The following is a 21995-nucleotide window of genomic DNA, read 5'->3' as shown; positions in this document are numbered from 1 at the left end:
TAATGAGAGGAGGATATGTCTGTGATTGTTGCCAAGGGACTTACAACAAAGGGGAAACAAAAACCTTTCTGTTATGAAAATATGAATGCAAGCTTATTTAAAAATGTATTCAGTTTGAAAAATGGTCAAAATTAGAATTTTGCAAACAACAAATCCCCTGTAGGAACACACACAGGCAGTGGACCAATTTTACAAATTGACAATACTGTTTACTGCATCTGAGAACAACAGAAACCAAAAAGATGTGAATTGAAAGATTAACAAGTTAATGCACTTGTTGAGTTTTCTGCCATTCATGTGTACTTTAAGAACCTCATCACATCAACGTCCAAAAGCCTGGGGACAGTGGGAGACAGTGTGGGAAACCATGAGCTAGTGCCCAGCTTTGTCCTCTTACTTTGGTTGGTCATGGGCTGCTATCCCATGATGTTTCATCGCTGTCCCCAGCTTCTTCAGAGAGGAGACAGGTATTCATTTATCTCCTCAGGGCTCCCCTTTAGTGAGCTGTTGGCATTCTTCTGGAACAGAGCCCAGCCTGTGTCATATGATGGACTCTGGCAGACCCTATTCCAGCAGCATGCCAGCAGCATGCTAGGATAGGGAAAATGGCCTGTCTGATGAGGTATTAGGACAGACCTTTGTAATTTTAGTAAGGAAATGAATTACATGTGGTGTGGGCAAGATCCACTGTTAGAGATTAGGAATATTCCACACTAAGGACTCATCCATACATGCCCAAAATGTGGGACCTGTCTCAGTTTTACTGGATGCATCCAAACGACACCTACAGTAAAAGCGAATTAGTGTGGAGAAAACCAAGGTTTCCCTGTTTTTTCCATATTAAATAACTCATTAGATCCGGGCCTTTCCGTATTAGGCCTGTGGAAACTGACATCTAGGGTCGGGTTCCGCGACACCGGGGGTGAGTCCACACAGTCATCTCGCTTCTTTGGTTTTGAAAAGCCCAGAGGAGCAATATAGCACCCCCATTCTCCCTCCAACTCTAAATTTACCCCCTAAAACTTAATGAAAAAGGTCCCTGGCAGCCATGAAGCCTCTCCTTATGTTGTCCTCAGGGGAGGGAATGACATGTGAGGAGATGGGGCGGGGGACTAGAAAGAAAAAAGGATAGAGGAGAAGACAAACAACATGGAGAGAGGGAAGATGGAGTATACAATGCAAGTGAAGCTGGTACAGATGTTATGATTACCAGGACCAAGAGGAAAGGAGGGACAGCAAAAGACAATTTGAAATGACTACCTGGGATGTTGGCAAGAAGTGAGAAAAAGAGAGCTGAGAGTTGGCATAATGGTTTTTAAATCCAGGTGGAACCAGAAGCTATCAGTAGTATGTGTGTATATGGGATTTTAATGTTTGTATATGTTTACAGTTTTATGTCCTGGCATTGAATGTTTGCCGTATATATGTTGTGCTCCACCCTGAGTCCCCTTTAGGGTGAGAAGGGTGGAATATAAATGTTTTAAATAAATAAATAAATAAATAAATAAATAAATATGCCTGCATATATCCATATAACATAATATTTCATAAATTCTGTTATTTCCTACAGCAAATTCAAATCCAGACAAATCAAACAACTATTGGATGCTTTATTCTTCTTGGATTTGGTGATATCCCAGAACTGCAAACTCTTCTCTCCCTGACATTGCTAATAATCTACATTATCACCATGGCTGGGAATTCCCTCCTAATTGTGCTTGTTGTAGTTGATTTGCACCTCCAGACTTCCATGTACTTCTTCCTAGTGAATCTGTCCTGCTTGGAGATCTGCTACACCTCAACTATCTTGCCCAGATTGTTCTTCAGTCTTTGGACTGGAGATAGGTCTATTTCTATTAATGGCTGCCTTGTGCAATACTATTTCTTTGGTGTCTTAGCATCTACAGAATGTTATCTCCTGGCTGTGATGTCATATGATCGCTATTTGGCAATATGTCAACCATTGCACTACACCACTCTGATGAATAGCAGACTTTGTTTCTGGCTTATTATTGGTTCTTGGATAAGTGGTTTTCTAAGTAACACAATTATAGCATCTTTAGAGATGCAGCTATCGTTTTGTGGCCCCTATGAAATTGAGCATTTCTTTTGTGATCTTGCCCCGGTTTTAAAGCTTTCCTGTAGCAACGTACACACGGTGGAACTTATAACTTTAATCTTGGCCTCTATGGATACCCTGGGTCCTTTCTTGCTTACCTTGATCTCATACGTATTTATCATCATCAACATTTTCAAGATACAGTCCAAAGTTATGAGACAGAAAGCCTTCTCCACTTGCTCATCCCATCTCATTGTAGTAACACTCTTTTTTGGCTCCTTGATTGGTGTCTATATTGTTCCAAAAACAAATACACTGAAGAGGCTTCATCAGATTTTTTCTCTCTCTTATACTGTTTTAACCCCTATGGCCAATCCTCTTATATACAGTTTGAGAAACAAAGAAGTAAAACAGGCTGTTTATAGAATTATCAGTAAAGTTTGCAATGTGGCTCAATTTCCTTAGGTTTGGGATGGTCTTATTTTCCTCTGCATAATTCTATAGTATGTTTCTGCTGGAAGTCATTAATTTCAAGAGGTTTTGCTAAGATCCACCACTTCATGTTTCCACAGTAAGTCCAGGAACATGGATATGAAGGTTGTATGGCAATGAAAAACATTTCATGGAGGATATATGAAACCACTCCATCATTCCTAGGAGTGACTGCCCTGCTAGCAATAGAAGTTGCATTTATTTCAAACAGTTTCAGGGCCTTTCCACACAGCCATATAACCCACAATATCAAGGCAGAAAATCCTACAATATCTGCTTTGAACTGGGTTATCTGAGTCCTCACTGCCATGTATTCCAGTTCAAAGCAGATAATGTGGGATTTCATTCAGCTGTGTGGAAGGGGCCAAAGGTTGAATTTATTTTACCCATTAGAGTGCCAGCTCCTGATTCATTCCATGTACGTTTATATTCTGTATTGAGAATTTCAGGAATTCCATTGAGGCATGTATTTTTATATTTTCTCACCTCTTGGGCTGTTGATATTAACTTTTAATATACCATATTAATATACCTCAATCAGCATTTCTGTTATTTGTTTGATACATATCTGTTTATTAATTTATGGTGACCTTGTTTGCAACTAGGGGTGTGCAATTCAGGTAAACCCATGCCATTTTTGGTGTCCTGATTTTGGTGCCCCCCTGCCCCTGTTTCATTTTTTTGGGGAGCTTCCCAAATTTGGGAGGGCAAAATGCCTTTTCAATCTGGCAGCTGAAAGATCAATTTTTGCTCCGGGAAGATCTGGCCCATTGGCAGCAATGAGGGAACTTCCAAGGCTCCCCTTTCCTTCGTACTTAGGGCAATTGGGATGAAAACGGCCACACTTGGAGGGCATATTTACCACTGCCAGCCCTCCAGAATGTTTCAGAACATCTGGGTCATCCTCCGATTTTCTAGGGAATTCTTAAAGTTTCTAGGGGAAAAAAAACCAAGCAGGTATCCCATGGGGTGATCTGATTGAGATTCAGTAGTACCTCTCTGGGCCCTTTCACACAGCTCTATACTGCTGAATATCAAGGCAGAAAATCCCACAATATTTGCTTTGAACTGGGTTATCTGAGTCCACACTCAGATAATGTGGGATTTTCTGCCTTGATATTCTGGGATATAGGGCTGTGTGGAAGGGTCCTCACTGGCTTTCACTCCCCTGAAATCCTGGCAACTTGACCCAGCAGCACCCACACTATGGTCACACCTATATATATAAAGTGTGTGTGTGTGTATTTGGGAGGATAGTCTCAGGCTTTTTGTGTGAGAAAAGGAGTGCGCACACACACAGAAGCCACAAGAAAAATACGATAGAGAGTCAAAGGATCTAGGGTCATTTCCCCCTAATATTCTTCAACTATACCTGGGTGAAGGCATCAGGCTTAAGAAACCACTTTTTCTGGGGTCTTTTCCTCTAATATCCTTCAACTAGATCTGGGTTAGAGCACCTACTAGAGGAACTACTTTTTCTGGGGTCCTTTCCTCTAATATCATTCAACTAGACCTTGGGATTCTCCCCATGGGGACACAAAGGAAGTCAGGTTATACTCTCCCTTCAGGAAACCACTCTTAAGGAGTGGAGCCCCTGGTGGCGCAATGGGTTAAATCCTAGGGCTGGCAGGACTGAATTTTTCCCTAAAAGTCAAGTAAAAGGTATCTGCATACCATAACTTCTCTCCCCATGTCCTTCTGGTGCAAGGAAATTATACCTGAGGAGACGGGAGGGCTGAGGAGGAAAATACCTCCTCCAACCCCCCTCCCGGTCTCCTTACACCAGGATGATGTGAGGAAGCAAGTTATGGAGGTCAAGTACTTTTTACTTGACTTTTAGGGCGTTTGGGGGAGGAGATGGTCACCATCCTGCACCTTTGGGCTCCAGAAGCCCAAAAGGAGTGTGATGGCAATGGAGACAATGGAGTAGTCTCGTCTTGTCCTGAGACGAGACTACTTGAAAGTGAGTCTCTACAGGCCTAATACCCCATTAGACCCAGGTCTTTCAGGAAGATCTGGATCTAATGGGGTATCAAATTAATTCAGAACAAACCAGGGAAACCTTGGCTTTTTCTGAATTAATTCATTTTAAATAGAGATGTCGTTTGGACTCCTCAGGTTAATCCGAAACCCATCATGGGTTTTGGGCCTGTGTAGAAGGGTTCCTAGAATATGTCCAGTTACGTTTGTCTCTCAACTGTGAAAGTTAATTGACTTTCTGTCCCCCAAATCTATACTATTTATTCTGCTCCCAGCTGGGTTGGACCTCCAAAATTGCTAGCTTGTTGTAACCAATCTAGGGTGATGATTGTAGTTTTTTTTTTTTAAAAAAAAACACCAAATCTAGGCTTTTGAAATGTGACAATAAACTGTAAATAAAAATTGAAGCCAGCAAATGATCTGAGTCCAGTACATACCAGGTTACCTTCAGGATCGCCTTCACTTGTGTAATCCTCCCCAAAATACTTAGGTCCTCTGATGGGGCCTCTGCCCAGCCTCCCAGAACCCAACTAGCAACCAACACTCAGATAACCTTTTCATTGGCCGCCCCAATACTCTGGAATGACCTGCTGGTAGAATTTGAAAACCATCTAATGACACATCTCTTCCGGCAGGCCTACCAGAACAGTTTTTAACTATGAATCTTAAACTCAGGCCCTTTGTGTGATGTCTGTTTTGTGTAATTTAACATGTATAGATATGCAGTCTTAATATGGGTCTTTTATAGAAATATTTATAGAGTATTGAACTAGAGCTGAGCTGAGGAGCAGGGAGAGAGCTCCTGAGGATTGCAGGTTTTAAGGATTTATTTTTATTAAATAGCCCTATTTTTATTTTATCAAATTTACCTCAATAAGATAAAGGCTTAAATAAAAGCCCATGAAAGGTTTCTAAACTGGGCAATGGGGAAAAGGAAAAGAAAGCCCCCACCTTAGAAACCTTCAAGAGGGATCTCAAAACCTGGCTTTTCCGTTGCGCTTTTGGAGAGTAGCCATACAACCACACACAGTTACCCCCCCCCCCCCCAACGTCTTGTCCCCAGAGTATATTTCCCATTTGTATGAAGGCCTATTTTTACGACCCCATTCCTTTATGAGTTTCTCCCTCCCAAACAATCTGGTCCATTTCTATCTCATCCTGAGTTCTTAGTATTTTATCTTGTACATGCGGCCCACTCATTGTCATTGTGATTGTGAGCTATTTTGTTTTGCATTTTATATTGTTTATTATATTCACATGTTTTATGTATTTTACTGTGTTTGTTGTCGTGTTTTGGTTTTTATTTTATTGTAATATGCTGTTGGGCTTGGCCTCATGTAAGTTGCCCCAAGTAATGGTGGCAGGGTATTAAATAAAGATTATTATTATTATTATTATTATTATTATTATTATTATTATAAGAAGGAAGTAGCTTGGCATTAGCTCAGGTTCACTCGCTCAGCCCAAACATGCCGAACAGCCAAGAATTGAAGATTTTTTTTGCATGGAAAGGAAATGTAAGTAAAACAAACCTTACTCCTATCTCTAATATGTCTGAAATCCTGGAAGGAAAACTCAGATAGAGCAGGGAATACAACAGATACTGGATTCTCCCTTGCCTACCAGAGAGGAGCTGGAAGAAGACCAGGGTCATGAATTGGGATCCTCACAGGTGTTGCTACTGTATGCATTTAGCCCAGATACTTGCTGCAGGAATCCTGAAATGAAGTCTAAAACTAAAATGTCAATTAAACAACAAAACCAGAAGGTGGAGACACTGACATAGGAAAACTCAACAGAATTTATGGTAAATAAATATATAAAAGATATAAAAGATAAGCTAAATGAGCTAAAAGGTGATATGGAGACCCTTCTGCAAAAACTTGACTCTCTTCCTTTTACTAATACCTGCATTACTTGTGAAACAGATGTGCTCTAGCCTCATATTTCTGTCCAGTGTGCTGAGAAAGAGCAATTGGTTAAAGAAAATGTTAAAAGACTGGATAAAAAGTTGCAGCCCCAAAAAAGCACCCATCTAACGATTGATAAGATAAAGGGCAGAGACTGGAGAAATATGTATATTTGTTGAATTTTTGCATTGTTTGTGTTTTTTTTAATTGTTTTGTTACCCACCTTGAGCCACAGGGAGAGGCAGGTAAAAAATAAAATATTTGTTATTTGATACACAACAAGATTAGTACACAGCAAACAAGTTCACTATAATAATAATAATAATAATAATAATAATAATAATAATATTAACCCGCCACCATCTCCCCAAAGGGGACTCGGGGTGGCTAACATGAGGCCAAGTCGAAAATAATACAACATAATTAAACACAAAACAAATAAAAAAACAAACCCCATCATAACAAAATATATAAATAACAAATAAAATAAACAATATAAAATAGCATAATAAAATCGAACACAGAGGGCGGGCCAGATGTGTGAGGTAAAGTGTTAAAAGGTCAAAACCCTGTGTGAGATAGGGATAAAAAGTGCATTTATAAGAGAGGAGCCTGGAAGGGAGGAGCAATGGAGTTTGGCGCTATGCTGGCTTTTGTATTCAATCACACGTCAGACGTTACTAAAGTGTCTAGGGCTGTGTGAAGTATCGGCAAATAATGTGTGCAGATCTGAGTAGGGTGGCATTTTACAGCTGACAGATGGTAAATAATAATAATAATAATAATAATAATAATAACAATAATAATAAGGTCCATATCAAATTGGTCATCTAATTCATTTATAGGGACTGCAAATTTTCTGTATAATATAGCAAAATGACATCAGAACAAGTAGTCATACATCTACATTAATCCAAGAAAAATGAATAGACACCAGCAGTGGCAGAATCAATACAGGTTGAGGATTATAACTGAATGTTGCAGTATGAAGTTCTTCCTGATTAAAAGCCAGCTGGTTTCACTCTTCATATCCAGTCCTCATTGGACTTTTTTTTTATAGCTTCTTCCTCTTAGCCTTTCCTCCATTTTTTGATACTTTTGCTAACTTTGGGTTCCTTCAAATCTGCCAATACCTTTGTCCTGTATGCTTTTGAATAGCGTGACTTCAACCAAAGGGCAAAATGGTTTACAGCCCAAATTTTGGAATTATTATACTAAGGACTTTGATTTCCCATCTTATGGAGGCAGTTTCTGTTTGCTTCTGGTCTGTAGTCTTGATTTTTTTTTTAAAGAGCTTTAAATGAGCTGAAAAGAGGACACTAGGATACTATTTACAACTCTGTTTCCTGCTGTGTTTCATTCTTAGACAAAGATGATAAGAAACTCAATAAACTCTTCAAGGCTTATCAGTCTGTTCTGGAACTTAAACTGTCTAAGGGCACTGAAGCAGATAAACAGTTTGACCACCTAGAGACTATCCTGGACGGTATGTAAACTTCAGCCCCAAGATTTTCTTTATGAGTTATGTTTCTTTAATTAAAAGCTCTTTTCTCACTAAGATCCAAGCTTGTGTTCAATGAATGCAGTCATCTGAATGGATGCACCAATAAAATCATAAGAAGGAGCTGAACAATCAACAACACCACAAAACTACAAGAATAGCAGTGAAATGGAGGGTGGATCTAGACAGACCCTTTATTGTGGAAACTTCAATTAATTTGCCAGAAAACCAAGAAAATTAATTTGATAGAGGGTTTATTCCGTGCCTTCTTGGAAGGCGTGGGATAAACCCACTACTGCCAGTGTGTAGACTGCAGTCCAGGCACCATTACCTAACTTCTATTGGAGAGCTGTGGCAGCTCTACTGGTGCATAGAAATGATGCACCGGGAAAACGGGGGGGGGGGGGATATGAAGGTTGGGTAAGTACTTTTATTTTTTAAAGGAGGTTTTAGGGCTTTTGGGGAGGGGGATAGATTCTCTAGGTGTTCTCCCAGGCCAGTCCCAGAAGAACAGTCCCAGAAGAGCATGTGCTTTCTGTGGTGTGTGTGGATAGGGCCCCAGGAACATCTGCGATTTTTAAATGCAGATGCTCCAGGGATAAAGCCCTGTCTGGAAAGGCCCAGAGTCCAAAATCTTATTGGTGCACTAAGCAGTCATACACTTTCAAACTTAGGTGGTGGCAGTTGGAGGAAAAAGAATATCCGTGGCTGTGAAGAAATAAGGCCTTGGACAAATAGACTGCTTGGAGTGAGCAGATTGTGTCTGCCTTCTCTTGCTCCTGCTACATAACATTGCAAAAAACAAATCTGTCAGCATAATGCATGGACAGGATTTCAGTCACTGTTCATCACAAAGTAGGGATGCTATTCTTTACTAACTGTCTTCTGAAAGGAAGCAATGACTAATTTTAGCGATTTTTCTTCTTCCCTTGAGAAATTCTTCAATAATTGGTCAGTTTTTGAAGATGATTTGCAGTTCGAGACTTATTCTGGGCAAATTCAGCATATGGTATTTTCTGCACAGAAAACAACCTTTTCTGTGTGAGAAATAACATTTCTGCTCATAAATGTTATTTCCTTAATAGGTTTTGTTGTTTTCTGTGCCTTCCCACTTGTCGCACATTGGTTACAGGAACATCTAGGAGTGAGCATATCATCCCTATACTAAAGTCACTTCACTTGCTGCCAATTTGTTTCTCAGCAAAGTACAAAGTGTTGGTTTTGAGCTTTAAGACCCTACATGGTTTGGGTCCAGTTTTCCTACAGGCTAACTTTCCCTTGTACAATCCACCCCAAACACTTAGGTCCTGGGGGGGGGGGGGCACGGGATGACACACTACTCCTGCCTTCCAGAACCTGGCTGGCGACCACCACCCAGAGGACCTTTTCATCGGCCACCCCAAGACTGTGGATTGACCTGCCAGAAGAGCTCTGACAGTTAAATGATCTGTTGAAATTTAAAATACATTTGAAGCCCTATCTTTTCTGGCAAGCTTATCCAGTCAGTTTTAATCATGGATTTTAAACACATTTCTTGTGTTCACTCTATGCATTCACAGACTGTTATGCTGGGACTGCTCTGTCGGGAGTGGCTCAGAACTTCATGTCTACCATGAGAACGATGGGTTTCTCCCAGTTAGTCCAGCACATGCTGCTGGACACACTCTAGACCTTGTATTTTGAACAGAGGGTGGGATGATGATGAACTGGCAATGGAGGAGCTCCCTATGGCATTGTTGTCATGGACAGGTCACTATCTAACTAGATTTAGACTGAATAGGACTCAGTAACTTTGCAGGGATGGAGGACCCATTAAAATTGTTTGCCCTAGGAGGCTTATGAATCTGGATGGATTCCTGATGGCTCTTGGGGAATTTCCTGTTACTTGGGCAGGTGGTGTTATTATCATTATTTCCCCTTCCACAAATGTGTGTGCTTTCAAGTGATTGTGAGATATGATGCCCCAAGATTAATCTATCATAGGGTTTTATTGGTAAGATTTCTTTGGAAGGGTTGGCCCTTGCCAACGTGACTTGCCCAAGGTCATCCATGAATAAGGATTTGAATTCTATTCTCCGGAGTTATAGTCCAAAGCTCAAATCAACACATAAATAAATAAAATCAACACATGCATTCTTAAGGCTTACTGTCATGGAATAAAATTTGCTCTCACGGTAAAATTGGTCTTTATTCCTTAAGCCATTGATATACATTCCGACATTTTTTGTTGACTTAAGCTGATAAAAGCTTGCAAGGTTTTGAGAATATAATGGTTCCATTTCTATTCTGTATAATGAATTAAACAAACCAGGGCAACAATAACAAAAAAGCAAAATTGATTTTAATTAAGCTGCTATCTTATGCCTACTTACTTGTGAGTAAGCCGAATTGATCTGAAAATTAACCCTCCCTGTTAACGTCATCTTCTTGAACATTTCATGCTTATCATTCTATTTCCTTAGGTGCCTGGAAAATCTATTTTTCCTCTGTCTTAATCTACCATATTTCCCCCCCACCTTTCACAAAGCTTTCAGCAAAAGTTGCAAGTTGCTCAAAAGCATTCGCCAGACCTGGACTAATGCAGATTCAGAAAGAAAAAAAGAAGAATGCATTAATCTGAGTCAAGCTATGGATGAAGATTATGGGGGTAAGTATTGTAGTGGCCAGATTTTGCTTTGAATGGCGGTTTATTCCAGTAGTTCTTTTAATCACTTCATTTTGTCTGTACATGCTAATAGTACACGTTGTTTGCAATGTTGCTGTTTTTTTTAATAGTCACAGATTCTGTCAAATTTATGAGTAAAGATGCATGAGTAACACTAGCACAAACACATTCCTAAGGATTCTACTTGGTCTGGTCTGGGAAGAAGTTCATCGGTGCTGCTCCCACTCAAAACTAGAGAAGTAAAATGCCTACATCTGTGGAGATAGCAAATACAGGAATTATTACATATACTTTCTGTTAAAATTTAATGGAGAAAAGGCTACTAGTCACGGTGGCTGTAGATTATATCCAATTATCAAAATTAGCATAACCTGAAAACCATCTTTGAGACTGTGCAGCTGGAATTATATCCTGATTATGGGCTTTTATATGGTTACTGTCCAAATAGAATAGATGATGATGATGATGATGATGATGATGATGATGATGATGATAATAATAACACTTTATTTGTACCCCACTACCATCTCCCCATGGGACTCGGTGTGGCTTACATGAGGCCAAGCCCAAACACAACAATACAAGCAATAATAACAACAATACAAGCAAATAAAATAAAAACATAGACAATAAAATATACAACATTATCAATAAGACAACACACAATTAAAAACAGTGGGATGGCCAAATGTAGAGATTAAAATTGGAAATAATGCTGGGACATGGCCAAAAAGGTAAAATGGAGTTTGTGGAAGGGCATACGAGCAGACCTAAAAAATGTAAAGTGTTTTGGAGGACAAAGTGCAATGGGATCATTATTCCGGGAAGGCACACTGGAACAGCCACATCTTCAAGCTCCTCCTGAAGACTGCCAAAGTTGGGGCCTGTCTGATGTCTTTAGGGAGGGAGTTCCAGAGTCCAGGGGTCACCACCAAAAAGGCCCTCTCTCTCGTCCCCACCAATCGCGCCTGCAAAGCTGGTGGGATTGAGAGCAGGGCCTCCCCGGATGATCGAAGGGATTGTGTGGGTTCGTATACAGAGATGCGATCAACCAGGTAGGCGGGTCCCAAACCATTCAGGGCTTTGTAGGTAAGAACCTGCACCTTGAATTGGGTCCGGTAGATGAATGGCAGCCAGTGGAGCTCCTTGAACAGGAGGGATGACCTCTCTGAAAGGAGCCCCAGTTAACAACCTGGCTGCCGCCCGTTGGATCATCTGAAATTTCCGAGCCGTCTTCAAGGGCAGCCCCACGTAGAGTGCATTGCAGTAATCCAATCTAGAGGTGACTAAGGCGTGGACCACCTTGGCCAGATCCGCCTTCCTGTGGTACGGTTGCAGTTGGCGCACGAGTCTTAATTGTGCAAAGGCCCTCCCGGCCACCACCGATGCCTGAGCCTGAAACGTAAGTGAAAAGTCCAGGACACCCAAACTGCGGATCTGTGACTTCAGGGGGAGTGCAACCCCGTCCAGCACAGGTTGCCACCCTATACCCTGGTCTGATTGGTCATTCCTTAAGTCTGAAGCACTTTGAAAAGTAATTTGGAGATGTATTTTTCAATTATGGTTTTTAATTACCTTGCCATTCTTAGCTCTACATATCATTTCTTGCAGGATTTGCAAATCATTCCTATAACGTTTTATATAATGGAATGAAAAAGACATTTTTGTGCCTTTTGAGTTGGACTTGGGGAACCACATACAACTTCTTGTACCACTGCTGTAAGTTTCCATCAAAAGTATATTCATATTCATATGCATAAATACATCCTTTGTGTGAATATTATACACTTCAGCTGTAGGATAACACTCTTATGGGACATTCTTAGGTATGTCTCAGCTACATTAGCATGAATGGGAAGGAGGGAGGCTTGGTCAGAAATGGTCTCTGTCACCTCTATAATTGCCAACCCCTTATTTAAAACATTTATCCTACTGTTGGCACAATATTCTCACAATCATCCATAGCAATGGTGGCATTAATGTCAGTTTATAATAGCTAGGAAATTTATACTGGTTTTATCAGGTTTTATCTTTATTCCATTATATGTGGTTAGCCGATGTTGAATTTCCAGAGCTGACAAGTAAACAGGTCCTTGAGCTGATCGATGCTGGTAATACCATAAACACTGCTTACCCATCCGCTCTGAGGCCTGAGCGAGAAGTAAAGCTGATAATCTCCTTTGATTACAGTGCTCAAGATCCTTTCCTGGTAACTTTTTTTTTCAAACTACTCTGTAATATTGGAAGGTACTACTAGCCTGACGGAAATCTATAACTAGTTATTCTAAGGGTGCAGACTTTTTCACTTACTAAATGTTTATACACACGAAATGAAGCATTTCCAAAATTGTCTCTCTGCTGGGTGTGTTTTTTTAAAAAATTGCACATATTTTTTCAATGATCCACACTCTTCATTTTGTGATAATTTTCTGCAAAAAAAGTTTGCAAACAAAAAGGGCCCCCTCAAATAGACCTGAAATAAAAGAAGTAGGCTGACAAAACATCTGGTAGAAATAGTCACATAGGATCATAATAGTGCAACAACAGAGGCCCCTTCAACACAGCTGAATAAAACCTCACACTATCTGCTTTGAACTGGGATATATGACAGTGTGGTTTCAGATAACTCAGTTCAAAGCAGATATTGTGGGATTTTCTGCCTAGATATTCTGAGTTATATGGCTGTGTGGAAGGGCTGAGAGAGTGATACTATTGGAACAACCTACATTATCTGAGATGCCTTATTTATTACCAGATTCCTGGATAAAACCTGAATCACTGTCTCCAGCCAATGACACCTAGGAGACTGTGAAACCAAGATGCGACTTTCAAGTAAATTTTGCAATTAACTATATTTTTCATATTGGTTCAGACCATTAAAAAAGCTTCTGAGTATTGTAAAGCACATGGAATCCCATTTCCTGAGATAAATGAGAGGGAAGTGGAAGACACAGATAATCCATCTAATTGCTACATCTTCAGGGGAGAACAGGGTCCGACCGTCATGCATTGCCCACTGTTCAACAAAGTGAACTGTCCAGGTAAAAAAAAAAAAGAATGGGATTCATGTGGGAAATATTGTGTTGAGATATTGCTGATAAAAATTTGTGATCTAGTGCTGTAGATTCACTGAAAGTAAAATAATTTGTTCCCTTCAAATTAGAATCCTGCCATCTTTCACTTCCTACATTTTCTTCCTTGCAGCACAGCTGGCTCCCCATATCCATGGTTCTGTATCCACAGATTCGTCTATGTATTGCTTGAAAATATTCTCCCCACCCCTCCAAAAAATTTCCAAGGACTAACCCCAATTATGCAATTTTATAAAGGGACACAATTTTACTTTTTTTTGGCTCATGTCAAGAGCGACTTGAGAAATTGCAAGTCACTTCTGGTTTGAGAGAACTGGCTGTCTGCAAAGACCTTGCCCAGGGGATTCCCAGATGTATTCATGTTTTTACCATCCTTGTGGGAGGCTTCTCTAATGTCCCCGCATGGGAAGCTAGAGCTGACAGAAAGAGCTCATCTGCGCTATCCCCGGATTCGAACCTCCGACCTGTCGGTCTTCAGTCCTGCTTGCACAAGGGTTTATTTATTTATTATTTACTTGCAGTATTTGCATACCACACTTCTCAACCCTGAAGGGGACTTAGGGCAGTACACAGTGTTGGCAACAATTCAATGCCATTGATAAAAAACAGTATAAAACATCAAAATAGACCCTCCCCCGATAAAACATTAAACATTATTAAACACATCACATAAAATAACATCACATATCCAGTAGGGCTGGGCGGTTTCGTTTCGTTAATTCGTAATTCGTTAATAATTCGTTAATTTTTTCAATTACAAAACGATAACGAACCATTCTGGAGCAATTATTAAAAAAAACAAATTTTCAAAAACGTTTTGTAAATGCTTCGTATTTCGATATTGTATTCGTTTCGTTATTGTTTTGAGGTCGTTTTGTTATTATTTCCGCATGTCTGGGCCAGTTTTATGGTTTAATTAGTGAAAAAAAATTATAATATCACACCAACAGTCAACAACAGAGGGAGAGGGAAGCTTCAGAAGGTTTTGGAGGTTTTTTAGCGTATTTCGCGGTCACGTCTGCCATTAACGAATCGATTCGTTATTGTTTTGGAAATCGATTAGTTAATTTTTTACCATTTACGAAATTTCGTAAATATCGAACTTTTTAAAAGGAAAATTTTGTAATTATTTTAAATATCGAAACAAAAAAACCCCCCAAATACAAATCGATTTTAGAAACAAATTTTTTCCTTTGTTACCCAGGCCTAATATCCAGAGGTGGCCCTAGGTAATGTTCAACAGTAAGCAAACAGTATTTTGGTGCCCCCCCAACCAATAATTGATATATATTTTCTGTTTGTCATGGGAGTCCTGTGTGCCATATTTGGTTCAATTCCATCATTGGTGGAGTTCAGAATGCTCTTTGATTGTAGGTGAACTATACATCCCAGTAACTACACTTGTCGCAATTGCTCCTTTACCTGGCCCGCTTTGGGTCCAGAGGTGTGCCTGAAGACCCTGGCGTGTGCACCAAAAGTCACCTCTTCTCCTGACTTTCTCCTCAGCCATTGGGACCGAGAGAAAGAGAGAGAGAGAGAGAGAGAGAGACAGAGGTGGAGATGCCCACCTTTCCTGAAGGTATGCCAGAAACAAAGGAGGGAGCGGAGGTGGGAGATATCTCCAGCCGGAGGGGCTCTCTCTCTCTCTCTCTTGGTCCCAATGGCTGAAGAGAAAGTCAGGAGAAGAGGTGACTTTTGGTGCACATGCTGGGGTCTTCAGACGCGCCTCCGGACCTGAAGCGGGCCAGGCGTGGCGGCTCCGCCCCTTGGCCCACCCGCGGATTGAGGAGAGGAGAGGAGGCGGGTGGAGAGCCGGGGGATCGGGAAAGGGAGCCGGTCATGGGGAAGGGATCAAAAGCGGAGAACGATTGAGCACCGGCTCTACTTGCGCACCCGGTGGCTGGGTGGAGCAGGAACAAGAGGGGCTAGGCGAGGCTCAAGGGCCCGGCCCCTTTGGGAAGAGGATCACCCGGCAGCGAGGCAAGAAAGCCGAGGCTTCTCCCAGACTGTTAGGGCTGTTGTGAGCTGAGGGGGCGCTCCTCAAGTGGCAGTCAAGGGGCATTTACAGAGGTGCCTCTGCGCCCCTGGCAAAAAAAGTGTTCTGCGACCGCTTACTTCGCGTAATGGATGAGCTGCCTCTGCACATATTACACAAAGACATAGCCATTGTGCCATTGGGGGCTCCACAATTTTACTATGCTATTGTATATAATGTGACTTGGGCATACATGGGTTTTGATATCCATTGAAGGTCTTTGAAAAAAATTCCTACCAGATACCCAGGGTCTACTGTAATTTAAAACTTAAATGTTTAGAAATACTGTTTAGGCATCCAAAGAAAAAGTACAGGCATTGTAATCAAGACTATGCAATGTAAGAGATCTAGGTATAAACCATTTTCAATTTCCCATTGTCTCGAATATTAGAAATTTGGGGATGGAAGTAAAATTTCATGAAGAAAGCAGAATGCTTATTTGAATGAGAAATGTCTTCACCCCTTCCCATCTTATAGAGATATGCCATCTTACTTTTTTATCAGTGAATTGTTTCCTTCCTAATGTGTGAACAAAAATATTTTTGTACCTGTTGCTTCCTTTGCTCTTCAACCGTTTATTCATCTCATTTAATCATTTTCTCATATGAGGCTGGTACAACGTCTGGCACAGCAAACAAAAACCATTTGATAAGGTTTCGATAAATGCCTTGTCTTTTCTAACCGTGGGTGGACAATTGGTAGCCAAATATTTGATAAGATGAAGTCACCAAGTGCAGAAGTTCATATAGCAATATAAACTTATCATAGGAATGGCTTATTATGAGGTTTAGCTTCCTGAGTCAGTCTTTTATTTTATCGTCTAGACTACCTAGCAAAGATAGCTTTGGAACAGTTAAGAAAAATAGTGGTTGAAAAATTTTACCAAATTAGGAAAGACTTGACAGCCTGTCTGGTATGTTCCCCCAAGCATACTCTATAGTAGTGGTTCCCAAACTGCTAGGAATTATTATTTAATTTCCATGGAAATTAAAGGATGTTTACTAGGCTTGGGTAACCACGGAAAAATTTGGTTCTAAACTCGTTTTGTTTTTAGGGGGCCCTTGCGTTTCATTTTTTTTAAGAATTCCGAAATTTTCCTTTTAAATTTTTTGAAATATACGAAATTTCGTAAAATTACGAATCGATTCGTTAATGGCGGACGCGATTGCGCAATATGCTAAAAAAAACCTCCAAATGGGACAGGGGGAACTTCTGAAGCTTCCCTCTCCCTCTGTTGTTGACTGTTGGTGTGATAAAACAAACAACAACTATAAAACTTGCACTAGACATGCGAAAATAATTACGAAATAATTACAAAATAATTACGAAATAATTACGAAATAATTATGAAATAAATTGGAAAAATTGTTTCGATTTTTAATTACTCCTCACACTATTCCTGCATTGCTCAATATTGGATCGTAAGCTAATTTAAATATGAATTAATATGAAATTAACGAACGAAACCGCCCAAGCCTAATGTTTACCTTTCTATGCTTCATTCATTTTGAATACATATACAGTAGTGACAACTTGTAACTGGGTCTTTCATAACATGAAGACTTCAAGCTCAGAGTTTCATACAGCATTACAAGCTTGTTACAGGAATGACTTATTATGAGGTTTGGCTTTCTGAGTCAGCCTTTTGTTTTATCTTCTAGACTACCTAGCAGACTTAACTTTCCAAGTAGTTCAAAAACTTTACAGAATCAGGAAATATTTGACAGTCTATTGCTCATTGAGACCCATATTTCTCCTAAGCATTATTTATAGTAGTGGTTCCCAGACTGTGTTCCGCAGAACATTAGGGTTCTGCAAAAGCATTGTAGAGGAGATATATATATATATATATATATATATATATATATATATAATCTTTAAATCTTTTAAAAAGTGTTTTTAAGAAGCCAGGGCTAGGGTATGGTGATCTTATTTTAATTCAGTGTATCTCTGCTTTCAAAATGAAATTTAAATATCTGTATTTACAAATCCACTACATTGTTCAAATACACAGGCAATAAGAGTATATGAAAGAAGAAATAACGTAGTGGGTTCACAATGCTTAGGGAAATGGTTAGGATTCTGTGAAAAAAATCAGGAACAGAATTAGTGTTCTGTGAAGGAATAAAGTCTTCTGAATGCTTCTATGACTGAAAAAAAAGCTTGGGAACAGCTTTTAATGTACTTTCCTAATCTATTAATGACTAGCTGTCCCCTGCCACATGTTGCTGTGGCCCAATTTGTTGATGTGGAAAATAAAATAATGAGAAAGTGTTGGTTTCTAATATATGTAGTTTCTTTATGCTTGTGGGTAAACAGTATTTCTTGCTGTTTCTTTGTCACTGTTGATGTGGAGATTGTCTGGAACATGCAACATATCATTCTCCTTCTTTAAGGGTCCCTTTCATATCTCTCTCTGTGTGAATCATATCTATCTATCCATCTATCTATATCTATGGCTGGATGGCTCTTTGTCAGGAGGACTTTGATTACATTTTCTTGCCCTGATGAAGGGAGTTGGACTGGGTGGCCTTAAGTATTTTCTGTTGGTCATGGGTTCTGTGTGGGAAGTTTGCCCTGATTCTGTCATTCGTGGGGTTCAGAATGCTATTTGATTATAGATGAACTGTGAATCCCAGTGACTACAACTCTCAAATGTCAAGTTTTATTTTCCCCAAACTCCATCTGTGTTCATATTTGGGCGTATTGAGTGCTTGTGCCAAGTTTGGTCCAGATCCATCATTGTTAGAATCCACAGTGCTCTCTGGATGTAGGTGAACTACAACTCCCAAACTCAAGGTCAATGCCCACCAAACCCTTCCAGTATTTTCTGTTGGTCATGAGAGTTCTGTGTGCCAAGTTTGGTTCAATTCCATCGTTGATGGAGTTCAGAATGCTCTTTGACTGTAGGTGAACTATAAATCCCAGCAACTACAACTCCCAAATGACAAAATCATAATTTTTTGAGTGATGGTCACTCCTTGTGTTGTGAGACATTTTGTTGCCAAATTTGGTGTGATTTTGTTCATTGGTTCTTTTGTTTTTAATGCACTCATTATGCACAGAGCATTTATATAGATAGATAGATGATAATAGATAGATAGATAGACAGACAGACAGACAGACAGATAGATAGATAGATGATAGATAGTTCACAAAGGAGTTCATGAGTAAGCCATGAGTAATTTTAATAGTGGCTTCCTGATGTGAAAAAATAATCAAAACCTGTACAGTTTTCAAAGTCTATTCACAGTTCAAGACTTATCCTGAGCAAATTTTACATGTTTTGTTTTGCACAGTAAACAGCATTTCTGCACAGTAAAAAGTATTTTTATGCAGAAAAACTTGTTTACCATGCAGAAAATGCTGTCTTCTTTGCAAATCATACACATGCAAAGTATACACAGAATAACATCCTTTTGGGTGGAGAAAGTAATATTCCGTTATAGAAAAATTATTTTCTCCATTGATGATATTATTTTCTACACAAAACAACACTGTATGGAATATGGACATAATCTTCTTGAACTTGGGAGATTCTTGCTGGTTCAAGCATATCCTCAGGATTGTGTAACACTTTGAAGTAAATTTTAGTTGTTAGATTTTTTTAAACAATTTTTCAAATATTTCAAAGTACTATTTTCCTTACTAATCTGCAGTATATTCATTCATGATATATCTTTTAAAGGCAAAATTGCTGAATATAGAGAGGAATTTTCAACATTCAATATGAGCTACTCAAGTGAGGAGATTGAAAAGTTGCTCACTGCAGCAAAGAAGAATGTAGCAAATGTTCAGGAAAAGATTCTGGAGGAGATCAAACGTATCATAGGTCCATCTTCACAGAAGGCTTAAGCAAACATTTCTGCTCTAATGGAAAATTTACATCAAAGTTATTTTCTCTACCAGAGAACACTCCTATATCATAATTATGTATCCAATTTATAACTGTTAGGTTTTAAAGGTTTTGTCCTGGAACAGAAATGATTAATTCATACTAAATCACAAATACACACACACACACACACACACACAAACATTGTCATTCTTCTATTAGGATGCCAATGAAGAGGAAAAGAAAAGACTAATTAATTAACAGATTGAGTTTAAAGTGAAGGCATTTATATATTGTTTGATGTGATTTGTATTGATGTAATTTGTTTGTATGTTTTTTTCCTTTTGGCATAGAATGTTTACCATATATACTGGAAATCGCCCTGAGTCCCTTTGGGCAGATAGGGCGGTCAACAAATAAAGATGATCATGATTACTTTATGGAAGATGCAAATTGATGACCAAGTGTCATCACAACTTCTGATGTGGCATATATATATATATATATGTGTGTGTGTGTGTGTGTGTGTGTGTGTGTGCACGTGTGTGTGGAAGCTGGAGATTTTTGAGCGACTACTTTTGAGAGATGATTTGCCACCAAGTCATCATAATCCTTTCTTCCCTTTCTGCTGAGCTAGGGGACACAGAGGGATCTCTCATTAGCTTCATTGGCACATAAATAATATGTGATGTACCTCAAAAGGCATATGTATTTTCTTTTTCCAATACGTACAATATGCTACACATATGTGAATGATACCTTGAAGGTTTGAGTCACTTACAAAAATCCTTGATTGGCATTGGCAGAAGAGAAAATTTCAACTCAGACATGCACCTGAGACCTTAAGCCAGAGAAGTTGAAGATACATACATACATACATACATACATATATTCTGTGCATGCTCTTGAGTCACCTTATTAGGTTAAAAATGAGTATAACAACAAAAGTAACACTGCAGTGCGCTTAAGTCTCATGATGTGTGTGTGTAAGTGTAAATATGAATTTTAAAATTAAATTAAACATGCGATAATGATGGAATATAGAAAAAACCCAAACACACCTTTAGGAAAGTCTCTCCTCAATTTCATTACAATTATAAGCAGCTCAGCCATCTCTCACTATTCAAAGTGTCCCCTCTTACCCAAAAGAAAATGCAAACAACATTCATAAGATTGAGGGGAAAATGCTGAATCACATCTCCATTTGGAGGGCCACCACCCCATGTTTTCTCTTTTATACATGCTAATATATGTAGCAAGGGCCCCCCGGTAGTACAATTGGAAGACATTCTGAAGTTTATAAGGTAAATGATAAGCATTAAAGTTCTTATTCTACTAATGTTTCCAGGATGTACTATCTTGTCATCATTTTAAAAACATTTATGCTGCTCATAAAGAAGAAAAAGCAATTTTCTATTAGTATTCTCAGTATTCCCAGGTGTTAGGTTGTGTGCCACATTTACTGTTCATTCCTCATTCCTTCCTTGTATTATTTTGTGTTGTATTAATGTTTCTTTTAACCTGTACTGAAGCTCATCCTAAGAAAGGTTTTGGAAAACTAGACAGAAGCATCTTTTGACTTTATACGGAGTGACATTGTAACTCTGTTTGAAATTTCTGCATAAACTGATAACTAAAACCTAAAAATAAAGTCTCCTTTATACAATGTTATCCTTTTAAAGACATCTGTGTTTTGTTGAGTTTTGTGTGTGTGGATCACGATTAACTGAATTTTTGCCTGTTTTGAAAATACGCTAGTTGAAAAGTTTCATTTTTATGAAACCAGAGCTCTCTTTCTCTCTCTGACACAGATTCATTTGTGGAATCATTTACACACACTTTCTGGTAACCTTTAATTTTTTTGTTTCTGCAATGCCAGCTTTGGTATATAATTAAAACAGAAAGATGATAGCAATATTGATTCACTACAAGCCACTGCATGTGATCTCCATGTAGTTGTAGGTGGATCAATTTATTCTTTTAAAATCTCAATCTATAGTGCCTTGGAAACCTTTTGGTTGGTGCACTACCTGGTTTAAGAAGTCGCAAGGTACCTACATTGCATTGTTTAAGTTTTGTTGATATAGGGCCTCAGACTGTATTCTAAATGGACTCTAGGAATTAGGGAGCAAGGCCATCATGGGCATTTATGTGGCCCTCTTCACATCCTGGCTTTAGAGTCCCTCTGAGATGTTGAGATTATTGTGGTGCTTTGATTGTTGAGTGAGGACTCCGGAGTCTCAATCCTGCTCAACCATGGATGTCCACAAGATAACTTTTATCAAGTAACACCCTCTCATCCTTAGAGGAAAGAAACAGCCAACATCATATGCCTAAATTTTAAAGTCACCGTAAGATGGAGATGACACAAAGTTACATAAAAACAACAACAATAAATTAACTTGTTGGTCCTTTAATTTTAAATT

General features: G+C 39.2%; 2 protein-coding genes across 2 annotated transcripts; both read left to right on the top strand.

The window, feature by feature from the left end:
• Positions 1 to 1164: 1164 nt before the first annotated feature.
• On the top strand, positions 1165 to 2524 carry LOC132779610 (olfactory receptor 10A7-like). Its single transcript, XM_067470537.1, has 2 exons — positions 1165 to 1191; positions 1571 to 2524. Exons 1-2 carry the CDS (start codon positions 1165 to 1167, stop codon positions 2522 to 2524), a joined length of 981 nt encoding a protein of 326 aa, XP_067326638.1.
• Positions 2525 to 6000: 3476 nt separating this feature from the next.
• Positions 6001 to 19589, top strand: LOC132778048 (cytosolic phospholipase A2 gamma-like). Its single transcript, XM_067470535.1, has 7 exons — positions 6001 to 6048; positions 7765 to 7927; positions 10470 to 10589; positions 12219 to 12326; positions 12662 to 12816; positions 13480 to 13648; positions 19423 to 19589. Exons 1-7 carry the CDS (start codon positions 6001 to 6003, stop codon positions 19587 to 19589), a joined length of 930 nt encoding a protein of 309 aa, XP_067326636.1.
• Positions 19590 to 21995: the final 2406 nt, after the last annotated feature.

This window comes from Anolis sagrei, chromosome 6, assembly GCF_037176765.1.
Source record: "Anolis sagrei isolate rAnoSag1 chromosome 6, rAnoSag1.mat, whole genome shotgun sequence".
Taxonomy (NCBI): domain Eukaryota; kingdom Metazoa; phylum Chordata; class Lepidosauria; order Squamata; family Dactyloidae; genus Anolis; species Anolis sagrei.
Note: the sequence above shows the minus strand (reverse complement) of the source record. Positions and strands in the feature narration are given on the sequence as shown.

Excerpts from the sequence above, each read along its gene's own strand:
- LOC132778048 (XM_067470535.1), top strand. The coding sequence starts at position 6,001 with ATGCCGAACAGCCAAGAATTGAAGATTTTTTTTGCATGGAAAGGAAAT. Across the intron at positions 10,590-12,218 it reads TATGGATGAAGATTATGGGG|GATTTGCAAATCATTCCTAT; the intron begins GTAAGTATTGTA and ends CATTTCTTGCAG. Across the intron at positions 13,649-19,422 it reads CAACAAAGTGAACTGTCCAG|GCAAAATTGCTGAATATAGA; the intron begins GTAAAAAAAAAA and ends TATCTTTTAAAG.
- LOC132779610 (XM_067470537.1), top strand. The coding sequence starts at position 1,165 with ATGGAGTATACAATGCAAGTGAAGCTG. Across the intron at positions 1,192-1,570 it reads ATACAATGCAAGTGAAGCTG|CAAATTCAAATCCAGACAAA; the intron begins GTACAGATGTTA and ends TATTTCCTACAG.